Source organism: Trachemys scripta, chromosome 1 (genome assembly GCF_013100865.1).
Source record: "Trachemys scripta elegans isolate TJP31775 chromosome 1, CAS_Tse_1.0, whole genome shotgun sequence".
NCBI classification, from domain to species: Eukaryota; Metazoa; Chordata; order Testudines; family Emydidae; genus Trachemys; species Trachemys scripta.
Window position 1 is genome coordinate 166,773,207 of NC_048298.1, and position 25,459 is coordinate 166,798,665.

Genomic DNA, 25,459 nt, shown 5'->3' on the forward strand with positions numbered 1-25,459 from the left:
AGTGTTCATTATTATTCTCTTTCCATCAAAAAATATAGATATTAAGACTCTGATCCTACATGGAGACCAACATGCTGATTCTAGAAGACTCCTGAGCCAGTGAGAAGCCCCAGTGAAATCCCTATGGTCCTCAGTACAGGGTTGGGCCCTGATTCCTCATTAGTTCTTACTTCCTTTCCACCAATCCCTTTGGTGTATAAATACTAAATCACACACACTGAACAGAAATGTACTTTTTAACTGCACAAGTAAGAGACATGCAAAAATAACCAAAACAATCATATGATCTTTTGTGGTAGCCCATTTATCTACCCTCATTACTTCCATTGTCTTCAACCATTATGATGTGTCTAAACACTGACTGCAAACTCTTCAACAGGATTTTATTTGGCCCAAATCTGACATCTGACTGGTATGTCCATGTGTAGTATTGCCAACCTCAAGAGATTAAAATCAAGAATGAGCCCCCTCCCCAAAAATCATAAGATCTCCCCCCTCCCCCAAAAAAGATAAATCCTATTATATTGTGTTTTCTGTCTTTTGATTTTTGAACTCTCCCCACCCATCACCGGTATGTGTGTGAGAGAATTAGTGTTGCCCATTCTCCCAAGTGTAATGGGTAAGATGACTTTGGCCCCTGCTACAGGAGCTATCGTCCACACATCTTTCCATCCTCTGCCCAGCAATTAATCCTGTCCTCCACCCCCAATCAGTTCTGTCCCCATACAGACCCTATCCACTCAGTTCAGCTCCCCTCCCCCTGCCTCACCTCTGCTCCCCCTGGGTTCTTCACACCACTCTCCCAGGACTGTGGGGAGATGCAGAAGGGTCCCCCTCTCTTTTCCCAGGCTGTGGGGATGCAACTCCAGGCACTCCGCAACCTCTTCCCAGGGCAAATACTGATGGGAAGGAAGATCAGGGATATCATATTGTCCTTGTTGTTCACAGGAAGGGAGGAAGCAGAGCTGCCCTTAGCTGATAGGCTCTTTGCTCCCCACTGCATCCCTTAGAATCATATAAGATTGGGGTTGGAAGAGATGTCAGGAGGTCATCTATTCCAACCCTCTGCTCAAAGCAGGACCAACTCCAGCTGAATCATCCCAGCCAGGCCTTAAAACCCTATAAGGATGGAGATTCCACCACCTCCTTAGGTAACCCATTTCAGTGCTTCACCATGCTCCTAGTGAAATATTTTTTTCTAATATCCAACCTAGACCTCCTCCACTGCAACTTGAGACCATTGCTCCTTGATCTGTCATCTGCCATCACTGAGAACAACCTAGTTCATCCTCTTTGGAACCCCCTTTCAGGTAGTTAAAGGCTGCTATCAAATCCCCCCTCACTCTTCTTTTCTGCAGACTAAATAAACCCAGTTTCCTCAGCCTCTCCTCATAAGTCATGTGCGCCAACCCCCTAAACATTTTTGCTGCCCTCCAATTTGTCCACATCCTTTCTGTAGTGGGGGGCCCAAAACTGGACGCAATACTCCAGGTGTGGTCTCACCAGTGCTGAATAGAGGGGAATAATCACATCCCTCCATCTGCCGGCAATGTTCCTACTAATGCAGCCCAATATGCTGTTAGCCTTTTTGGCAACAAGGGCACACTATTGACTCATATCCATCTTCTTGTCCACTGTAATCCCCAGGTCCTTTTCTGCAGAACTGCTACTTAGACAGTAGGTCACCAGCCAGTAGCAGTGCATGGGATTCTTCCGTCCTAAGTGCAGGACTCTGCACTTGTCCTTGTTGAACCCCCTCAGATTTCTTTTGGCCCAATCTTCCAATTTGTTTAGGTCACTCTGGACCCTATCCCTACCCTCCAGCATATCCACCTCTTCCCCCAGCTTAGTGTCATCCGTGAACTTGATGAGGGTGCAGTTCATCCCATCATCCAGATCGTTAATGAAGATGTGGAACAAAACTGGTCCCAGGACCAACCCCTGGGGCACGCCATTTGCCAACTAGACATTGAGCCTTTGATCACTACCTGTTGAGCCCGATGATCTAGCGAGATTTTTATCTACCTTACAGTCCATTCATCCAATCCATACTTCTTTAACTTGCTGGCAAGAATACTGTGGGATACCCATAGAATAACCCTTCCGCCTGCAGTTCTGCCCCTGTTCTGCTCCTTCCGCCTGTGGCCCTACCCAGTTCCACCCACTGTTTGCACCATTCCAACTCCCACTGTGGCCCCTCAACCCGTTTGCTTTCTCACCCCTCTTTCCTGGGGCCCCAAAACCAGGAAGCTCTGCCCCACCCAGAGCCACAGGAGGGATAGCTCCTCCAGTCCTGAAGCTGAGGCAGAGACCTAGAGCTCCTCCAGTCCCTGGGTCACAGCCAGGGACTGGGTGCTGGGGTTTCCCACGGTGCTCCTGCCAGGGAGTGGGGTGGGAGTGCATGGGCTTCCCCCACCCTGCTTGGCGCTCCTGCCTGGGAGTGGGGTCGGGGTGCAGGCGTGCCAATTGGCCAAGGCCCCAGGGCACAGACCCTATCAGCCCAGTGGCTAATCTGCCACTGTCTACAGTCTCTGCTCTCTTGGGGTTTGGACCACTTTTTCTCTGCAGACTTTAAAAACCTCTCTGGCAGGGTCTGCAGGGGAACCCAGCCCTGCCCATTCCTCTGGGTTCCAATACAAGCTGAAGCAGTTGGAATCAGTTTCTTGCACACTCTTACTGCTGCCCACCACACCTCTCTCAGAGGCTATTTCCCAAACTCACACTCTGTGTTCCTCTCTCGCAGAGAATCTGCTGGTTTCCTGGGTGGCTTCTCACCAATCTGTTTAGCAGGCTCAGTTGCTCAAGCAGCCACCCTGCTCTTCTGCAGCTGTTGTGAGGCCATCAATCAGCCCCAGCTGAGCAGGCAGCCAGTTTCCTTATTAACCTTTAAGTGACCAGGAAAGTCTATACACCCCTGACAAGTCCCAAACACTTCAATAGGGTTCTGTACAAGAGTACCCTGGGCCAACTCAATTGCACAATCAGAGCCCTTGTTTGCAAAGTGCCATGCACTCTTATGACACTTTGGCCAGGTTTTTGTAAGAGTTTAGCACCTACACTCAGGGCCAGAGTATTAAGAGAGCTCCCATTTATACACCACATAAAATGGTCAGATTTTCAAAAGAGCTCAACTGAAATGTACCAAGCTGTTCTGAAAATCTGTGTAAGTGTCACAGTGAGAGCGTGCTGGCAACTGAGCACTTCTGAAAATCTGACAAAATAAAATAATTGAATAATAATGAATTTGTATCAGAACTCAAGTATTATCACTTGGGGGCTGGGAGAGGAGGGAAATACATGAAGAAGCTTTTGGTCGCCGATTGTGTGTGTGGGGGAAAGTCATTTACTAGATAAAATTAAAATTAAAAAAAGAAAACCACAGGAAAATGAGAGGAAGTGAGGAAAAAAATGAACAAAATTTACATAGTAAAAAATAAACAGCAATACATCCAAATATGGAAAAATACTGCATTTACAATATAAGAGGTTCAATTCTTAAGACATTTTAAAATAAAGATAGAAAGATAAGAGGAATAGGAAAACAAAATATGAGTATCTCACAATTGCTTTTTTAAATTTATTATTATTTTATCGTGTTATTCATTCTGAGCCAGAATCACAAAATCTAATAACCAAAGAAGTGGTTTGTTACAGTGAGCACTCCTACTCCCTTTCTGACCTTTATGCTCTCCATCTTCTCCTTTTCCCTCACCCCAAAACTCTGAAATTGCATCTTCCCTGGTGCTGCTGAAACCATTTCCTCTTAAGAAATTTTCTGATCCTTCCCCCACTTAACCCCAACCTTTTGTGATCTTTGTGACTGACAGATTCCTTCATGGGAGGGATTTAAATTCTCTTGTAAAAAACGATGCAACTTTATTGCACTTTGGAACTATTAGATGCATTTTAATTGAACCCATTAAACTTAATAGAGGGGCTTGTGTGTATGCATATTTAATCTGTGATGTGATTACCAACAGCATTATTCTATTATCTTCTTCCAAGTTTCAAGAATTTAAAAATGTAAGAAATTGTTAGGATTTTTTATTGTTTCTTCTAAGGGGAGATGTGATAGTTGGCATGTTTGCAAGACAATTATTTCTCCTAAAAAACCTGTGAATGTCACTGTCGATGTCCATTTGTTTCACACAAATAAACAAATACCCAAAACCAAACATGTTGGGTATGGAATTCACACAAGAAAACAAATACAGTTTTGTCCTGGTTTTTTGATACACTCCTTTCAATTGGCCCCATCAAGCAGCCACCAACCGAGCTGATGAAATGCATGACAGATTGTGGAGCACCTGCACTCAGCCAATTGTCTCACCACACCAGGCCTGTCCCAGGTTGACAGCCTGCCCCCACCTCACTCTTTCAAGTGACAATGTGTACTGCACTTCGCTATCCCTAGGTTACAGTTTGTTAAGTCTGCTTTGTTCAAGCTCACTGTGATTTTACTGTGCATTTTATATTGCTATTGGTACGACTGCTCTGGATTTTTTATAAAACAAATACAAAATGAACCATACTAAAAACAGTAGAGGATGCTGTAGAATTGTATAATTACTATTTCCATTAAAGCTGAGAAACTGCTTCAAGTCAGACAAAATTTCTGATTCATATGTTGGCAGTTTTCTTGTTATGTAACAGAGCTTGAGGCCTTGACGGATACAAGGATGCTGGCTGGAAGAACAAGCAACATTTGGGCTATGAATACACAATATTATGTGGAAATCTCAATGTTGTCTCAATATTGGAAACAGGGCCGGCTCTAGGGTTTTTGCCGCCCCAAGCAAAAAAAATGTTGGCGGCTCCCTCCTCCTTTTTTTTTTGGCTTTTACACATGTTTACATACTGGGGAAATAATCGCAGAATATAATCACACATCAGCATGTTTAGTTGACTCTGTTGCTGCAAATTTCAGAGCAGAAAGTCCAAGGAAAATTTTTAGCTCCTATTTGAGCTGAAATAAAACAGTGCAGTTAGTCAAACTGATCTTGGGAGTTGCATGCAGGCTTATATGAACATCTAGGTAAATCAAAACTGTTAAAACTCAGTGATCTTTCATTTGTTAAAGAACATGTGTCACTTACTCTGAAGAAAAAAAAATAGGAAAAAGGCTCATAGAAAATTAAATTGCTCCAGGAAAAAAAAAAATCCAACTCCCCCAAGGAACAGGAAGTGAGATACTTTATTACTATACATTGATCTGTCAATGCCACTCACGGAAAGTCTGAGCAATCAAGCTGCAGCAAATATATGATGGTTACAGATATCTAACTAATGTTGAAATTAGTGGAGTTGAAAAGCTCAGCAGTGAGTGGCTGCAGGGATGGCTGCCACACCTCTTTCTGCTGTTAGCATGTGAGAGGAGGCCAGGCTGGGAAACAAGGCTGAAATTGACCATGTGCCAAGAAGGAGAGTTGTGCAAGGAAAACCCACAGTAACATTCAACCTTAAACCGCAAAGGAAAAAAAGGAAAAAGGCAAGGGGGGGGGGACAACAGGAAGGCGAAGGGGTGGCTGACTGTGCTGCTGAGCTGGGAGTGTGTGTGTGTGTGCGCGCGCATTAGCCAGGTCCAGCCTCTGCTGGAGCCTGTCCAAAAAGGCTCTGCGGAGGAGTAGAGCAGCAGCTAAGGCCACCGGGGAAAGCTCTGGGGGAAGCGGAGAGAAGCAAGGGCAGCCAGCAGCAGCCCGGCTCCAGGGAAGGGAGCACATCAGCTGGGGAAGAGGAGAGCGGGGGTCGGGAAAGCGCCGTGCTCCCTTTGCAAGCTCCTAGTGGTTTCAGATCCTCCTTGTGCTCCAGTTCGTCCGGGGCGGGGGACAAAGCCCCGGAGCAGGATCCCGGAGCAGCCTCTTCCTGCAGCCGGGTGGGGAAGAGCCAGTGGGAGATTAACAACGCGCGTCCGAGTCCGAGGCAGAAGGAGGCGACATCGCCTGGCCACCGCCTGGCACTTACTGTCCACAGGCTGGAGCGCAGCCCTGGAGACCGCAGCAGCTGGTCTCGGAGGAGCCGGACCTGGTGATCGAAGTGTCCAGCCGGCGGATCCGAGCCCACAAGTTGGTGCTGGCGGCCAAGTCCCCGGACATCCTGCAGGTGAAGGGGGTGAGCTACGGGGTGCTGCGCCTGCTCATCGACAGGGCCGGCATGGGCGACGTGCGCCAGGACAACCTGGCCGAGGTGGTGAGCGGCGCCCGCGTGCTGCAGATGCCCTGTGCTCTGCACTGTGCGGCTGAGGCCATGCGGTCCCAGCTGTACCTCCACCACTGCTACCAGCCACTGTGCCGCCCCTGGGAATGTGCCGCCCCAAGCAGGTGCTTGTTTTGCTGGTGCCTAGAGCCGGTCCAGATTGGAAAGCTCTGAAAGAAACCACGGCCAATTATTTCTCCAATAAAGAGCAGCCAGAAACTTTATTTAGAACTATTATCACTATTATGAATCCCAGTTTATTCCTCTGAGGAAGAGCTAGAGTGTGAGGAAAACATGTCGATAGTTTTGTGAACTTTCTGAAAACTGCAGAGCTCATACCATTTCTATATCTTCAAATTTTCTTCTGACTCATATTATTTATTGATTCTAAACTACATCCCGTAGTGTAATTTTGAGATTTTAAACTAGTTGCAGTGCTTATTATTACTGGATGAATTATTGCACTTGTGACCCACACTTGCTGTCTTGATTTGCTTTGGCCTGTTGTACTAATTTCTGGACGATAAATGCTAATTTTAAATAAATAGCTAGATAGATGAAGTTATCATTAACACATTATTTTTACATTTAGAAAGATTCCCACACGCAGGGAAGATTGCATCCTGATGGAGGACGTGGTTTATGCTCCCAACTTCCTCTCCCAAAACAGTAGGGGGACTGAAGAAGTATGGTATGGAAAACTAGAACTGAGGCTGCCTGCCATTTTATACACTTCCCAACTGTTTTCTTCCAGTGAGAGCAGGAAACAAATAGACAATTCCTTTCAAGTTTTTTTATTTGCAACTAATCCCAATTGAGTAATCACTTAATACCTTTGGTGGGAACACAGAGAAAGGAGCAGCAGTACATATTTCAGGTGCCTCTTCACTACTATTTTTCTCTTCTCAATACAGCCTAGCCACTCAACCAGGCAAAGCATATTTAGCTTTGCACTCCTCACAGAGATGGCTTTCAGACTTCTTTCCTCTTTGAGCCCTCTTACCCAGTGATCCCTACTGGATGAGTGGAGAGGATAAAGAGACTATGGACTGGATTTTGAAAAGAGCACAGCTCCCATTTAGGCACCAAAAAAGTAAAGAGATAAAGAACTAAACATGTTGGGTATGGACTTCTTTTGGACGTAAATGCTCTCTGTGGGCTGGTGTGTTAATGCCACAGCACCCCTTCTGGCCAGGCAGAGAATTGCACTAGAGTTTACTCAGTCTGGCAGGATGGTCAGTTGGTCCTTCTTACCCTAGTCCCACTGTGGTGTGTGCACTTTCTCCTTATTACTGGTCATCTGGTCCTGATGCCCAGGGGGTCTGAAAACCACCCTCAGTTCTTAAGTCTCTCATGGGGTTGGTAGGGGTACCCAAGCTCACCCACTCCACTGGGTTCCAGCTCAGGGCCCTTACATCAGCTCGGCACAATCAGGACTCAGCAACTCTGGCCATGCCCCTGAGCTATTTCCTACTTCTCGTGCTTTCTGTAGGCTTTTCAGCCTGTTGGTCTGGTCCTCCCTGCTCAGGATGCTGTCTTGGAGCTGCTTCTCAGCAGATTACTGCCAGGAATTCCCTTCTCCAGGCTGCTTGCTCCTCTGGCAGCAGCCTTGCCCATCTGCTTCCCACCTCTTTTACCCTCCCAGCTGCTGTGAAGCTGCCAATCAGCACTGCCCGACAGTACCTGCATTAATTCCTTGGTTGCTGGTCCAGCATGGGGTATATACACCCCATGATAGTCTCCCTCAGAAAACTTCCAATAACCACCTACACTTACTAAGAACACTTCCACTGTCTTCAAGGGAACTCTTAAATGTCTACCCTATTTCAAATCAATCTATCCCAGCAAAAGGACAAAGAGATGTCTGTAGAAAAGGGAATGCTGTTTTATCCCAGTGGTACTATAGTACCAGAATATTTCCTAGCAGGTTTAGATCAGACCATACTACTAAGACTGCCTTAACAAGTTTTTGTAATGACCCTCTATTAAAGATGGAATCTGGCAGGTTTTCATTTCTATTTGTCTCAATGGTGAAAGCCTGTAACCATAAATAATGGTTCTTTGATAATGCTCCTTTGAATTATGGAGTTTCCCCGACTCTGTATTGGAGCTACATTTTTCAATAGCTATACACTTCAACTGGCTTGGATTTTTTACCATTATGATGCAGTATATCATTTTTATGCAGATGATGCCCAGATTTATTTATCCCGCATAACAAACCATTCTGTAACAACCAAAGTACTGTTTGACTGATGTTAATAACTGAACAGCTCCAAACTTTTGGAAGATAATGCAAATAAGATAAATACTATTACTTGGGTCTCTTTTTCTGTTCAGTTCATTTACTTCATTTCCTGATGACAGGAAAAGCTTCTGCGGTTTCAGACAGGATTTGGAATTTAGGGCTACGTTAAGAACATAAGAGTGGCCCTGCTGAGTCAGACCAATGGTCCATCTAGCTCAGTACCCTGTTCTCTGGCAGTAGTCGATGACAGATGCTTCAGAGGGAATGCACAGAACAAAGCAATTATAGAGTAATCTATTCCCTGTCATCCAGTCTCAGGTTCTGGTAGTCAGAGGTTTAGGGATACCCAGAGCATGGGGTTGCATCCCTGACCATCCTAGCTAATAACCATTTATGGACCTATCCTACATGTTTGGGCCTCTTGTTTTATGGAAGTATAATAGCTCCATAGAAAACTCTTCCCCTCAGCATTTTTGTTATGTGGCCAACCGTGTCTATTGTTTTTTCGACACACTAATTTTTAAAATGGTAATTCAGGCCCTTTTACATCTAAATTAAATAAGAGAAATGTGTCCGCAGGACCGATAGATAACACATTGCACAGGATCTTGCAGGCATTCCAAGCACATATCCCCTTACATTAGAAACTGTGAACGGCTAGCAGTAAAGGTTATAATGATTACTATATCACACTTCTTATATATTGTACAAAAATATGTGTAGTATTGACCCTTGCTACGTAAATAAGCACCCTTAGAAATTTCCTAAGTACCTTCTAAGTTAATTCCAACATATACGGTTTTGCTGATCTTCTAGTGATTTCAGCATACTATGTTGTGTGTATTCCCAGAGAGCAATGGGAATTTTCCCCAAAACAAGTGTTATGAACCTATGAAATGTAAAGTTAAAGTTAAAAAAGTATTATTATTATTAAAGTATAAAAATGCATAGTTAAGGACTCAAATAACTTTAACTCTTCCCTGTAGTAATGCCATCATTTGATTCAAGTGTACATAGTCCCAGATTGGATTAAACTGATTTTTGAAGACACATTAGATGTTTTTTTTTCTTTTTTCTCCTTCCTTTCTGTTCTCCTCAAGCCCCTGCTCACATACTCCACATTCCTCTTTCCTCATACCTACACTCCCAATTTCCTTTTCCATTTGCACTGTCTATATTCACTTGCACCTCACCCAATCTTTTTCCTCTTTCCTGTCCTCCATATTTCCCTCCTCAAGATTTCCTCTTCTTCCTGCACCCTCCAACATTCCCCTGCAAATACCAACACATACCACACCCTAGTTTCCCCATCCCTCCCACCTGGCTTCTTGAGTAAATCTGGTGCAAGCAGTAGCTTTTGAAAATAAATATTTTAGGATGAATGGTTATTTTTCCTTTATTTTTCAAAATGGAACCTTCTTCTGTCAGCACAGATGGCACATGCAATCTTCCCCTTCATAGAAACTCACAAAATTGCTTCTTTTCAAAATGGCCACCATCTCCTATTGCTCCCAATGCCAGTGGAGAGAACAATTACTCCTGTGCTGTCAGGCTGGGAGGAGTAGATGACTGAGACAACAGCCATCTCTGCGTGGCCTCAGTTCTATTGAGAATATTCTCTGCAGAAGAACATTACTTTCCAGCTTCTGCTGAAGAAGAATCTTTCAGTTCTGAAGAATGACATCAAAATTTCAGGGGGGGTTAACTATATGGGAATTTCTGTTAGAAAAATTTGATTTTGCCTTTTTTTTTCAATATTCCATTAGGAAAATCAAAAGTAAATATTTTATTTTGGGTCAGTTTGACATAAAACTGGCTCCCTAAGGTGCCACAGGGTAGTTGTAGTTCATGAGCTTCATGCACCCCCATTCTCTTCTATGGCTCCTAAGCCAGACCTCACCTTCCATCTTTCCTCTAATCAAGCTGTGTGGTCCATTATGGGCGTCACCTCATTGGAGTGCATCATAGGAGACCTAATCCAGCTACAGACCCCAGCCCATAGGAAGTACTGAAGGCATGCAGCACCCAATTTACGTTTCCCTTGAGGCACTAATGCACTTTAGGCAGATGCAGTTTAATGATGAACTGACTCAAAACAAAACAAATTAAAATTTCTATTTTTAAAAAAACTTTTCATTCAATGATAAATTTTGATATTTCATTCAGATTCACGATGAAAACAAATGTGGAAAAGAATCAGAATTTTCCATAGGATGGAAATTATAGTTTTCATTCAGCTCTATTATGAACATATTTTTTAAAAAATCACCTGACAATCTACCACCACACTCGTGTTATATAAATATACTTAATAAGTCAGTGCACATCTTTTCCTTATTCTCTGGCCATCTTGAAAAAAGAGAAGAGAAGGCTGGACACTGGTGTCCCAATGCAGAATACATGGTGTCCATCGTGAGTGGCCACCATAGAATAAGGCAGGCAGGTATCGTATGCTGGGGAATGATAGAGAGTAGGAATGCCTCTGATATCCAGTATTTAATTTTGTTGATATAAATTAAACAAATAAAATAACAATGATTCCATTTTTCTCTCCAGTCATCAATAGAACTATCCAGCCATTCGGTAATTTTATTTGGAAAACAAGAACAAATGAATGTGCGCCATAATTCAGTAATCTTATTGGCTGACTGCATCTGTGTTTTATAAAGCAGCCAAATACACAAAACATACTATATGACATGGAATTCTCTTCAGCGCAAGATTAACATATGTGGCTTGTCTGTGTCCCAATTGAAAAAGGGGATATAGTTTAGTTAAATTTAATTATTTATTAAAAAGATGACTGATAAAGTAAAATATTACTCTTTCCATGTGACATTGTGATATCAAGGAGAAGACTGACAGGTGTGACTGACAGGCAATGCCCTGAAACTGAAATTTGACCCTTGGCTTAAAGTTAATGGGTATCACTGCATTGGCATTTAGGGTACTATACAGTATGTTTACTACTACATTCTTTACAGCACCCCTGCTGACTTAATCTTAGAATAAACAAGCCAATTTCATTGGCATAATGGGGAACAACATGAATCAGGTGAATAAATGAAGTCCAAAATGATCTTTGGCTTTTGGATGAGATGTGTTTAGACAGAATATAAACTGCTAAGATGATTTATTTATGTTGGAAATTGAGAACCTTAAAGTCGTGTTGTTTAAGCTAATCTTTAGTTGCTAAATTCAGTCTTATCATAGGCAATTGAGTTGTCTTCATTTGAATGCCACAGCAAACCACAAAAGTATATCTACAACTCCACTAGAGATGACTCTTGTAGAAAAATCACATTTTTTCTGAGTTTACAAAAGAAAAAAAAATATTTGTTTGGACCCCATAAGCATGGCAAAGCAATACTAAGATTTTTCACAAAATGTGCCGGATGCCCACTAGGTTACAGATCATTGGTATTATAGCATTAAACCAGTGCTGGAAATGAACTAAAATGAACAACACATATGGTTCGAATGTAGCTTTAAGCCATAGCCTACAGAAAGAGCAGTTCCACAGTGGAAGCTCCTCTAGGACCCCACTGAAGTACAACCTTTGCAGTACCCATGGGGGGGGGGGGGGGGGGGGGAGAGGGAGGGGGAGAGGGAGAGAGAGAGAGAGAGAGCAAGAAAGCAGTATACATTCTTCAGACATAGAATGAGCTTACTAAGTGGTGCAGATGGGATGGGCTCATGGTATTTTGATTACGGGCAGAATCAATAAAAAAAGCAGAACTTTATCATCAGTTCAAACTAATGAAGGGGGACATGCGTTGTGGTGGGGGAGATAGATGATTGTCTACCAGTTTTACTATAGATTGGGTAATATGCAGCTGTTGCCACTCTTCCTGTGGCAACAATTTCAGAATATGACTGTCAGGCACTGCCAACTATCTGCAGAATGCACCTTCCCTGGATGCTTTAGAAATGTATATTCTCAGTATCCTCCAAAATAAAGTGGAAGATCTTTGGCATCCTTTTCAATAAACTATAAACATGTGAGGTCTTCCTGGAGAATTTGTCACCTTTCTCATCCCATAAAAATACTTGGTCTTATAAGAGTCCTCGTTATCTCAGAAATAGTCCCTGTTATATTCATCTAGTCCATTCCCATCTGCCAATATAGATGTCAGGCGCTGCTGTGTAGATTCTGAATGTCTACAGTGTCAAGGTTGTTACAGCAAGTATACAGCATCAAAGTCTCTGGTGCAGGCTCTGCCAATGAAGATTGTCTGCTACTACACCAGGAAAGTTGACTCATGGGACACAAACCTCAATTTCTGAGCTGACTCATTTGGTTGAAGAAAGACACCAGGCTTACCAATACTATCTCCTGTCTGAAATTGGTTCATCATTGCTGGCTTTGGATAACTTGATTGGTTGTTGCCGGAAGCTGAAGGAAGTGATAGTATTCTGTACAGAGTAAAGTGAGCCCTTTTAGGAAGAAATCAGCTTGGTGCTTTGGCACAGAGGAGACACCTCCTTTGAGGAATCTATTAAACAACTCTGGAGTGGTGCATCAAGAAACTGAAGGTGAAGCCTCTACACAGTTTGGTGGCCCTAAATCATGTCTAGATTGGCTCCCCAAAGATTTTGAGGTGTGTTTTTAGGGTCTGTCCCAGCAAGCCCGCTTCATCATGGTCAGCACCAATTCAAAGCTGCAGTGCCCAGTTTGGATGCCCAGCTTGGCCCTCGAGACTGAATCTTTCAAGCTTTCTGGACCAGGCTTCCTGGAAGTGTTGGAGGCCAAGAGACATTTAATATACTGTATCCAGAACCTGGATGCTTGTGGCAATATCTGTGCGCAGCTGTCACCCCTGAAGCAGTCAAACTGCCCAAAGGCACTGCAAGAATGAGTCATCCTTGTATATCAAAGACATGTTTTTACCTCATCTGGAGTTTCATAGAATCATAAACTCCAAGGCCAGAAGGGACTGTTGCGATCATCTAGTCTCACCTCCTGTATAACACAGGCCATAGAACTTCCCCAAAATAATTCTGACAGCATATTTTATAGAAAAATACCCAATCTTGATTTAAATATTGGCAGTGATAGAAAATTCACCATGATTCTTGGTAAATTGTTTCAGTGGTTAATTACTCTCACCATTAAAAATATATGCCTTATTTCCAGTCTGAATTTGTCTAGTTTCAACTTCCAGCTATTGGATCATGTTACACCAGGGATCGGCAACCTTTGGCACTCTGCTTGTCAGGGAAATCCGCTGGCAGGCCAGGACAGTTTGTTTACCTGCAGCGTCCACAGATTCGACCAATTGCAGATCCCACTGGCCGCAGTTTGCTGTTCCAGGCCAATGGGGGCTGCGGGAAGTGGCGCGGGCCAAGGCATGTGCTGGCCTCCGCTTCCCACAGCCCCATTGGCTGGAACAGTGCACTGCGGCCAGTGGGAGCTGTGATCAGCCAAACCTGCGGATGCTGCAGGTAAACAAACCATCCCGGCCCACCAGTGGATTTCCCTGATGGGCCGCATGCCAAAGGTTGCCGATCCCTGTGTTACACCTTTCTCTACTAGACTGAATAGCCCATTCTCAATTTTTTCCCCTATGCAGGTATTTATAGACTGGAATCAAGTCACCCCATTATCTTCTCTTTGTTAAGATAAATAGATTGAACCTTGAGTCTTTCACAACAAAGCATGTTTTCTAATCCTTGAATAATGTTCGTGGTTCTTCTCTGAACCCTCTCCAATTTATCAACATCCTTTTGAATTGTGGACACCAGAACTGAACATGATAGTCTAGCAGCAGTTGCAACAGTGCCAAATACAGAGCACAACCTCTATACTTGAGATTCCCGTTTATGCATCCAAGGATCACATTAACTCTTTTGGCCAGAGTGTCACACACAGAGCTCAAATTCAGCTGATTATCCTCAATAATCCCCAAATATTTTTGGAAGTCACTGCTTCCCAGGATAGAGTCCCTGAGCCTGTAAGCATGGCTAACATTCTTTCTTCTTAGATGTATGACTTTACCTTTGGGCATATTAAAACTCATATTGTTTTGCTTGCACCCAGCTTACCAAGAGATCCAGAATGCTCTGTATCAGTGACCTTCACTATTTATCACTCCACCAATTTGTGTCATCTGCAAATATTATCTGTGATGATTTTACGTTTTCTTCCAAGTCATTGATAATGCTAAATAGCACAGGGCCAAGAACCAATCTCCTTCAAGCTGCTTGACAGTTTCTTCTAGATACTAGAAAATACCAGGGAAAATAGGAGATAAAACTATGAAACTCTCTATGAGCAAACAAGGAGGGAACCAAGACTCACTAAAGCAGGGAGAGCTGCAGGCATCAACAATCCCAGTACATCAGCTAACACACATGATGCTGAACAAAGTCTGAGAGAACATTTCAAGAAAAGAATAGGCATAAGTGGACTTGAAATCTGGGGATGTAGCCAAGGCCAAAGGCACCAACAGTCTGCTTGGAGTCAGTCACATAACTATGGGTTCCTCCTTTCTTTGGGTGGCAAAAATTGCAGTAGACTGACAGCATAACTAGCCAAAAAAGTGGCAAGGAGTTCCAGGACATAGTTTTTCTGAAGATGCTAGAGCAGGGGTCGGCAATGTTTTTGGGCAACGTAAGCACCCTGGTGGGCCGGGCCAGTTTATTTACCTGCTGACGTGGCAGGTTCGGCCGATCGCGGCCCCCACTGGCCGCAGTTCGCCGTCCCGGGCCAATGGGGGCGGCGAGAAGCCGCAACCAGCACATCGCTCGCCCGCGCCGCTTCTCGCCGCCCCCATTGGTCCAGGACGGCGAACCGCAGCCAGTGGGGGCCGCGATCGGCTGAACCTGCCGTGTCAGCAGGTAAATAAAACTGGCCCGGCCTGCCAGGGTGCTTACCCTGGCGAGCCGCGTGCTGAACGTTGCCGACCCCTGTGCTAGAGAGTGGTTCCATAAGAACTCATTCCTCAAAATTCTGAGGTAGAAGCTCACTACAGCACCACTGTGGGGTTCCTACAATTCAGAGGGGGACAAGGGTGAGATGCCCTGGGCTGGAATTGAAAGCACAGAGCTTTGAGAATTGCCACCATGCCCACAAGTAGGGGCACAGACACCAAAAATGGGCATCTGTTGAGATTAGTGGGGATCTGCTGAGATTCATATCATCAGAGAAACTCCTCCTGGAGTGAAGTGTTCCTTCAATGGTTAGTGAGTTACAATTTCAAATGCAGTATTAGACAACTACTTGACAACTGAGTGTTGCACTTCAAGGGGATTAGAAATTCAACCTTCTTCACTACTCAGATACAGCAATAAGAAGCAGTGAGAAGCCACCTGCTTCAGTCCTGGCACCACAGAAAGTTATTTCTTTCTAGAGCTATAGTGAACCATATTGGACCATAGGATCAGTGTGGTGGTCAATTTCCTGAAGCTATTTGGTGCCTCTGCTTCAACATTATGGGCAGTGAAGAAAAGAAAAACCAGTGACTTCCCTGCAGCCACTGGGGAGGTGAGCAAGAGGAGATTGAGGAGAATGAACAGCCAAACCTATAAAAGATTTGCGCTTGTTACAATGTTAAAATCACTTTACTATAAGATGGTTGCAGTGTATCTATTTAGTGTGTGTGTATTTCTGTGGGTGAGAAAGGTGTGTCAATGTTCCTAGATGAGTGGAGCCTGTGTATACATTTGGTTCTCCTCATGTGTTCATGCATGAAAGTCCATCTCTTATTTGACTGGCAGTGCATACATATGTGGGGCAAATGTTGGTTGTTGGAGTATTTCTTTATGGATACCAGTGGTTTGTGTCTATGTGTGTGTTCTTGTTCGCTTGCTTATTCATTATGAAGTTGTGCAATAGTTTAACATTACTCCATACTGTCACTACTGACACTAGGAAATTTCATATTATGCACACACAAAAGCACATTTTCAGTCAGAGATTATGTACCGTGATTCCCCCAAGTTTACGAATGCATGCAAAGTTTCAGCCAAAAAGGAATTTTTTTTTTAAAGTCATGCATGAGTAGAAACAAGTTGATCTGCAGCTTAACTAATGGTTTCACTATTGTAATACTGCAACAAAGGGCCATCAGCCAACTAAGTCAGATTCTACTTGAATTAGCTTTATTTATTTATTTTTGTATTTACATCTAAAAACATTCAATTAATAATACTTATGTAATACTTGGATTTGTCAAATATGGAATATATCAGAGTTATTCATTCTCTTTTAAATCTGGCCTATCTCAACATAAATCTCTGAGTCCTATGCTTTATCTTTTAATTCCTATGTAAAGCCTAAATACCTATGCTAAGTTTTCATATTTGAGTGATGTATAGTGATAAGATCAGCAAGCTTAAACTGTTTAATTTATAAGAACATAAGAACAGTGATACTGGGTCAGACCAAAGGTCCATCTAGCCCACTATCCAGTCTTCTGACAGTGGACAAAGCCAGGTGCCCCAGAGGGAATGAACAGAACAGCTAATCATCAAGTGATCCATTCCTTGTTGCCCATTCCCAGCTTCTGGCAAACAGAGGTTAGAAACATCATCCATGCCTATCCTGGTTAATAGCCATTGATGGATTTATCCTAGTTCTTTTTTGAACCCTGTTATAGTCTTGGCTTTCACAACATCCTCTGGTGAGGAGTTCCACAGATTGACTGCGTTGTGTGAAAAAATACTTCCTTTTGTTTATTTTAAACTTGTTGCCTATTAATTTCATTTGGTGACCCCTAGTTCTTGTGTTATGAGAAGTAGTAAATAACACTTCCTTATTTACCTTTCTCCACACCAGTCATGATTTTATAGACCTCTATCATATCCCCCCCTTAGTCGTCTCTTTTCCAAGCTGAAAAGTCCCACTCTTATTATTCTTTCCTCATATGGCAGCCGTTCCATACCCCTAATCATTTTCTTGCCCTTTTCTGAACCTTTTCCAAGTCCAATATATCTTTTTTGAGATGGATTGACCACATCTGCACACAATATTGAAGATATGGGCAAACCATGGATTTATATAGTGGCAATATGATATTTTCTGTCTTATTATCTATCCCTTTCTTAATGATTCCCAACATTCTGTTCACTTTTTTGACTGCCGCTGAACATTGAGTGAATGTTTTTAGAGAACTATCCACAATGACTCCAAGATCTCTTTCTTGAGTGGTAACAGCTAATTTAGACCCCATCATTTTATATGTACAGCTGGTATTATGTTTTCCAATGTGCATTACTTTGCATTTATCAACATTGAATTTCATCTGCCATTTTATTGCCCAGTCACCCAGTTTTGAGAGATCCTTTTGCAGCTCTTCGCAGTCTGCCTTGGACTTAACTGTTTTGAGTAGTTTTGTATCATCTGCAAATTTTGCCACTTCATTGTTTACCCCTTTTTCCAGATCATTTATGAATATGTTGAATAGGACTGGTCCCAGTACAGACCCCTGGGGGATACCACTATTTACCTCTCTCCATTCTGAAAACTGAATTTGAATAAAATAGCTAAACTATACTTGCTCTAAAGCAGGTATACATTGCAGTCTGGGCACATAAGTGACATTTTACTCAACAATGTTCCTTCAGAGTAAAAAAAAATACATAAGGAACTATATGTTAAGGATAAAACTTTAAAATCATCACTGTTAAAAATAGGAAAAAATCAGAGATTTAGCAATCTTCAGGGTGAAAAGCACATTGTTAAAGAAATCTTAACTACATTTGGAAATTCATTATCAGAAAAAAATCCCTGTGTATAACACAGATAAAATAAGGACTTCTAGGTCTTGATTCTGTAATTGGGCCCACACTGTCAGACCTGCTACAAAGCAGCCTAACATATATAATATCTCTTTTTAAAATTATTAAAAATAATGGAGGAGAAAACATGGGAGAAGAAGAAATGGTAGGGGCAACTTGAAACATAAATATATTAAAAAGCAACAGAGGGTCCTGTGGCACCTTTAAGACTAACAGAAGTATAGGGAGCATAAGCTTTTGTGGGTAAGAACCTCACTTCTTCAGATGCAAGTCACTTACTTCTGTTAGTCTTAAAGGTGCCACAGGACCCTCTGTTGCTTTTTACAGATTCAGACTAACACGGCTACCCCTCTGATACATAAATATATTACTAATTTTAAAATATTTAATGGTATTAAGGAATCTTGTATTTTTTACCGCAGCCACACACCTATTTCTAGCACTAGCTTTGAGCTAGTGTGTGTATATTTACCTGAGATGGGAATTACACCTCCCAGCTGCAGTGCAGATGTCTCCTGTGGTTTGCACAAGTCCAGGCAGGGTGGAAGGATTTGTTTTAGTATACTACATAGCCCAGAAGAGTGAAGAGTTTGCAAATAACCCGCCCGTAGGGTTGGAATATTTTGCATTTATTTGGGTTCTCTTTGGATTTTGGGCACCCCACAAGGGGTGGAACTTTAATGTGACCTCATCGGAGGCAAAGTCACTTCAAACCAAAAGATGTTAGAAGCTGGGTAGATCGGTGGAACAACAGGAGGAAAACAGAGGCAAAGCCACTGCTGTACTGCACACACCCTAAAGGGTTATGCCACTACAATATTAGAATAAGAAATAAAATACTGATTGGTCCAACAACAACACCTAAGGGTGGTCAGAATGAGAGAGATTCCTTTATGTCTAGGAGTAAAGTACTGAGTACTGCAGATATATGAAAGTGAGGTAACAATTTATAATCTTCTTTTCATGGCTAATTTTTGAAGATAAAATGTTCATAATTAAGTTTTATTTCTTTGTAGACTGACTCCTTTTCTTCAGATTCTTCCTGATTCTATGATGAAGTTATAATTCTCTGTCTATAAGATTATAGTATGTTTCTGGGGCATGGGTATGGTGTCAGAAATAAAGAATTGTGAGCTTTTTATACTAGTGTAGAAAAAAGAGGGGAATGTTTTAGAGGCATTAAGGTTCTCTACTCACATATATTTAAGACATTTTATGACAAGGTCTAGAGATAAAAAAATATAGAGAATAGTTAAACACTACTTATTGGCATAGAAGCTGGGACTAAGAGTGCTGGGGGTGCAGCAGCACTCCCTGGCTTGAAGTGGTTGCCATCATAAACACGGTTTACAATTTGGTTCATTGGCTCTGAGCATCCCTGCTTATTAGGCATTTTTGAATATAGAAGAAGTTTTAGCTTTTATATATATCTTGATTAGAAAAAAATTCAAATAGCTTTATCCTACTATGAAACATATGAAAGAGAGCAAATTACAGGGTATATAGTTTATTTATCGAACTTATTTTTTTTAAATGTTTCCCATCATACTGTAGCAACTCTAGCAACCTACAATATAAAAACAGAGTGATGGCTGATAACTAGTAGTAAACACTTTGCATTTATAGGCAATTATAGAAGCCCAAACGGGTAATCTATCAGAGCATAACTCTGATAGATGCCTTTGCCAGATTGTAATTAAGAAAAAAAAAGATAAGTCGAGGGAGATAATGTGTACTGCAGAACCATGCAATGAAAATCAAAGAGTAGAAGTGGAAACTCACCTTTAACTTTGTTCTTGGTAGCAGCCGCTGGAACCAAGGAAAAGATTGCACAAGGAGAAGAGAACAAAGATAGATTAGACAGAGGGTCTACTTACTAAGAATACAGAGAAACTTTATCAATATTGATTCAGAGCTAACAAAAACTATTTCTAACATTATTTGACCAATTTATTTGAGGCGTGTATAGTTTCTTCTGACCGATGGTTCTGTCAAGAGAGATGACCTGTGTTTTGAATTTAGTTAGTATATGACCAAAAAAAAAAAAAAAACCACCTTGAAAAGTATGGCAAGAAGTACAGTACATTTACCATTAATCATAAATATCAGTTTCAACATTATACATACACCTCTACCCTGATATAACGCGACCGGATATAACACAAATTTGGATAGAACGCGGTAAAGCAGCGCTCTGGTGGGGCGGGGCTGCGCAGTCCGGTGGCTCAAAGCAAGTTCAATATAACACGGTTTCACCTATAATACAGTAAGATTTTTTGGCTCCCGAGGACAGCGTTATATCGGGGTAGAGGTGTATTTCCAAACTCTAAAAATGTATTAGTCTTACAGGACAGTTTTCCCTGTGAGTGCTCCATGCTGGATTGCATAAACGGTATGGCAGGCATTAGTTCCCCTCTGATTCTATTTCTCAGAGTTTTATTTTCCTGTATATTTGGATTTTTTTTTAAATGATGAAAAGAAAATAAGCTAAATCTTACATTTGTGCAAGGATATGTAGACTGAAGTTTGTCCAAAGGTTTTACAGGCCTATTTCCAAATAATCTGACAGCTCTGAATATATATATCCAATTGTTGCTAACCTATGTTATGTAATACTTTGTACCTAAACATATAGGATTTCACTGTGCTGTCATCTTGCCTAATCCTGCATCCACAGAAGTGGAGTAGTGCAGAATCAAAGCCTACTGTGCACAGCCATGAAGGAGAGTAAAAGGTTCCCACTCCCTTAGATGGCTGCATATATTGTGCACAGATTGTGGCTCTCGCCACAAAATGGGAAAGATGGGGCTGAGAGCCAATACTCTCTCACATTAGAAAATGGGAGTGAGGAGGAAGAGAGAGGAGGGACAGGAGTAGGTGCAGCCATGGCTCATTTCCTTCCCATGCACTAGCCATCCAAGCTGGTTGGATGTGCAAGGGAGCAGAAGCATGCTGTATCTTGTCAAGGACTCGCACCGAGTGAACAAGAGGAGCTCTAGAGAAATTGTGCCTCAGATAGGTGTCTCTGAGGCACAATGACAGTAGTGCTCCCCTGGAGTGGGACAACTACACACACTCCATACTCAGGATGGTGTGTAAGTGTACAATCTAGACATAAAGATGAAGAAACACATGACGTGTATTTCCACATTTGCCTTCCCTCCCCTAAAATTTTCTAAAGATCATCATGAGAACTATCTTCCATTACCCGGGCTATATGCCTACTAGTGCAATACATAATATAGAAGTATTAATAACCAGAGACTGAAATTTAACCTGAGTCACTCTTGTCAAATGTAGATTGCACTAAGATACTATGGGCAAGATTGTGCCTTTAGACTCAGCCCAAAGCATAGGGCGCACTGTGACACTGCACTGCTCCATGATGAACTTTGTGGAGGAATTGTGTCTCAGAAACGTACAATTCCTCCTCTGATACCCCCTGGCTTGGGGGAGGGAAAGAATTACTTCACCCCTTTTTGGGGTGCATCTTACTCCCACCATGCACCTAGCCACCTACTCTTCCCAGCAGTTATGGGGAAAGGAAGAACCAAGATAGAAGAACCAAGGATCATCAACCCCTGCACACACTTTCTGCACCTTCCACTTTCACTTGTTCACAAGTGGGAGTTTCAAGCAGCCCTTCCTTTCTTCCCACATCCAGAGCCATTCCAGCAGCCCTCCTTTGGTCAGGCACGTAAGTGATAGGGATGGGGGGTAAAGAACAATCTAACCGTGAGCCGTATCCATCCTAATTCAAGACTGTAACTATATTAACTCAGTCACAAAGTGTTTGTGGTTCCCTATCTTTTAACGATCCACAATATTTAATGGTTTTGAAAATCCTGAGTGGAACATGAGACCTGAAGAATTTGTATCTACAGTACACTAGTAAATAAAAGATATGCATGAGTGAGGCTGTACAGTATAATTGGAAGTAGGCCAAACTACCAGGCTTGTTAGCCCAATTATAATTTTCTGCATATTCAATACAAGTGGCCTAGATGACAGTAATGTTCTTACAAATGTCATGTTCAATACTTGTAAGGTTTTTTTCCCATTGACAGAATGGTCCAGTTACAAGTCAATTGGTAAAGTTCACACCACACAACAGCCAAATTAGCTGAAAGTTGTCTTTACAAATATATTTCTGTCTACTGCATGGAACCAGCTGGGGCTCTTTTCATCAATGTTTCACCCACCACCTGATGCTTGGCAGGGACAGAATTATTTTTCCTCTGTTGTCACTTATATGAATGTTTTCTTTTGTTTAGGTGGGAAAATACTTTCCTTTTTAATATCTATTTTTCCCTTATTATTCTCTCTGAATTTCCTGCAGTGAGGCGCATTACAGAGAAGTACTTTTGTTTTAAAGGAGCTATTTTTCCCCCTCATCTCCTAAAATGTCTTGATATTTTTTATTCTCCTCTTTTCAGTATTATTTCACCAAACAGGAGGAAGGAAATCAAAGAGGAATTTGCCAACATTTATATTATCAAAATTGCAAACTGAAAAAGGAGGGATGGTCTTGTGATTAAAGCACAAGATGGAAGCTCAGAGAGTGAAATTCTGACCCCACTGAAATCAATGGTAAAACTCCCATTTACTTCACTAGTGCCAGGATTTCACCCAAAATATCTGCATTCAGTTTCTGGCTGCATCACAAGATGCCCCATGTAACCTTTGGTAGGCCACTTAATCTCTCTCTGTGCCTCAGCTCTCAACACTCCCTTTCTTGCACCTTTCCTCCCTTTGCCTGTCTGATTTATTTAGTTTGTAAGCTCTTTGAGGAAAGGATGGTCTCTTAGTATTGAATGTACACAGGGGTGAAAGTAAGCCAGTACGGGCCAGTACGGCCTACCGGTAAAAAGTGTCCGCTAGTACCGGCCAGTACCCAGCTGACTTTAAAGTGCTGCCACGGCAGTGCTTTAATGTCACTGCCCCTTTTGTGCCCCCATTGGTGGCTCTGCTGGGTCCCTACTGGCAGGCCGCCAATGGGGAGAGATAGGGAGGGTGGAAGGAGCAGCTGCCCCAGGGCCAGCAATTTAAAAGGCCCCAGGACTCCGGCCACCGCTGCCACTACCACAGCAACAGCCAGAACTCCTGGCCCTTTAAATTGTTGCTGGAGCCGTGGGTGGCACGGGCCAGGCAGTGTGGAAGGGCTGGCTGGGGGACGCTGACCCCTCCAGCTCCGCCCCTTCCACCTGAGGCCCCGCCCCTTCCAGGAGCCAGAGCTGGCCCCCATACTGGTAAGTCTTCGGCTTTACTTTCACCCCTGAATGTATATCACCTAGTGCAACAGGTTCCTGATGTCAGTGGGCACCCCTGTCGTACAAATACAATATAAATAATAAGTGGGTATAATATTTTGGGGATTAGACATTTTCTCCCTCAGTCACCTGCATGATCTCCTTTAGCTGTATCTTTGTTAGAAGCAGTTAAATTAGCAGAACAGAAATCCAGTTCCAGTTATTCAACTCATTCCTGTCCTTGCATCTATCTGGAGACCATTTCCTCTGCAATGGAAACACTTCAAACTACATTTGACAGTTGGTTCAAAATTAAACTATTTCCAATAGGATTGTAAATTCAGAATAGCATTATTAGCGAGGTAGGAAAAGGTGATAAGATGGATGTTAAGATTAAGGATTTCTCTATAGAGAAGGTTAGCACTAACAGGAGTATTTATGAAAGTGAACATACTTGCTCATCATAAAATAGAATTTATGGGAAACATTATTAAATGTACAAATATTCGGATAGTGTTGAATCTATTGATGGTTTGCCAATTTTTTTTATTTTACTTTCATTAGTTTCAGCACAGCCTCCTTTAAACATACTGAGAGTGAACCATCCACTTTTTAACAATGTCTCTCTTTTGCCATATGCTTCTAATGTAACTAGAACTATTATATGCCTCAATCCTGCAAACACAGCTGTATGTCAAGTTGCTCATTTCTGTATGTGATTGTAGGATGGGGGCCATTGTCATTTTCAAGACAAAGATTAGCTCAGTGAGTAAGTCTGGAAATGCAAAGACAGTTTAAGAAAATTAAATTTCAATATTTCCTGATATTTTAAAGTAAATAATTGACAATAAAACTTATTAGCTGTAGCACAGGTACTCTCTTCTCTGTGATGGATTTGGTGCCTGCAATAATTTATGAATACTATATCTTGACCTGGTTATTGGGATATTTACTGTATGACTATCTTGGACTAAATCAACAGAGCTGCTGGGAAACAAACGTGAAAGCAAGACTATGACTTGAGGTAATACATCCCTCAACAAACACTTTGGGGGAAGGTTGTTGCAAAACACTGAGGGAACTCATAAAACTGGTTTTGGACAGCAGGTCCAGGCCCTTGGAAGTGAGAACAAAGACCGTTGGCTGGTTTTAAAGAGGCTCTCAAGGCCCAGGGAAGAAAAAGTTAAGAAGAAGAAGCAGAGAAAAACCTACAAGAAGTTTGGGTCTGGGATAGGGTTACCATACGTCCGGATTTCCCTGGACATGTCCGGCTTTTTGGTCCCCAAATCCCCATCCGGGGGGAATTGCCAAAAAGCCAGATATGTCCGGGAAAATAGGGAGGCTAGGATCTCCGAATTTGTGTGTGTGGGTCGCCCGCTGTGACATCATCTCGGTGCGGCACTCGGCTCCTGCCCAGGGCATGCTGGGGGCTGTTGTCCGGCCGGGCCTCACGCTCCAGGGAGAGCCGGGAGAGGGGAGCGGCCGAGAACTACAACTCCCAGCGGCCCCTGCGACGCGACCAATCTGCCCCTGTGAGGCAGCAAGCCGTCGGGGGAGGGGGGGCGTGGGCCCCTGTTCTTTGGGTGGGAGGTGTCTCTGGGCGCCGCTCGGCAGCCATCACAGGGCTGGAGGGTGCCCCCGGGGGAGGGGGGGGGTTGTGGACGCCAGCGCGTTGCGGGGAGCCGGCATTGTCCGGATTTGCGTCCCCCTGAGGCTGGAGCTGCGCCCCCCGGCCCCGGGTACCAGTCACGTAGGGTTACCATACGTCTGGTTTTTCCCGGACATGTCCGGCTTTTCGGCAATCAAACCCCCGTCTGGGGGGAATTGCCAAAAAGCCGAACATGTCCGGGAAAATGCTGGCCGGGCACTTCCTCTCCCACAGCTGCTCTGCTCCTCCCCTGACTCAGACTTCGGCTCTGTTTAAGAGCCAAGCTGCCCGAGCCAGCGCTACCAGCTTCGGGCAGCCCCCGTGCCTCCAGACCCTGCGCTGCCAGAGCAGAGCAGCTGGAGCCGGGGAGGAGAAGTGCCC

At 43.0% G+C, this 25,459-nt stretch overlaps 1 protein-coding gene across 3 annotated transcripts in view; it reads right to left on the reverse strand.

Moving 5' to 3' along the window:
• The window catches only part of CADM2 (cell adhesion molecule 2), a 1,010,468-nt gene that overhangs the window by 300,055 nt on the left and 684,954 nt on the right, over window positions 1–25,459 (reverse strand). For 2 of the 3 annotated variants that reach the window (XM_034792291.1, XM_034792276.1), the window contains exon 2: window positions 19,964–19,990. The exons of the other annotated variant lie outside the window; for it this stretch is intronic. In XM_034792291.1, coding sequence (XP_034648182.1) covers window positions 19,964–19,990 — 27 coding nt within the window. The remainder of the gene's footprint in view (window positions 1–19,963; window positions 19,991–25,459) is intronic. 3 annotated transcript variants of the gene reach the window in all.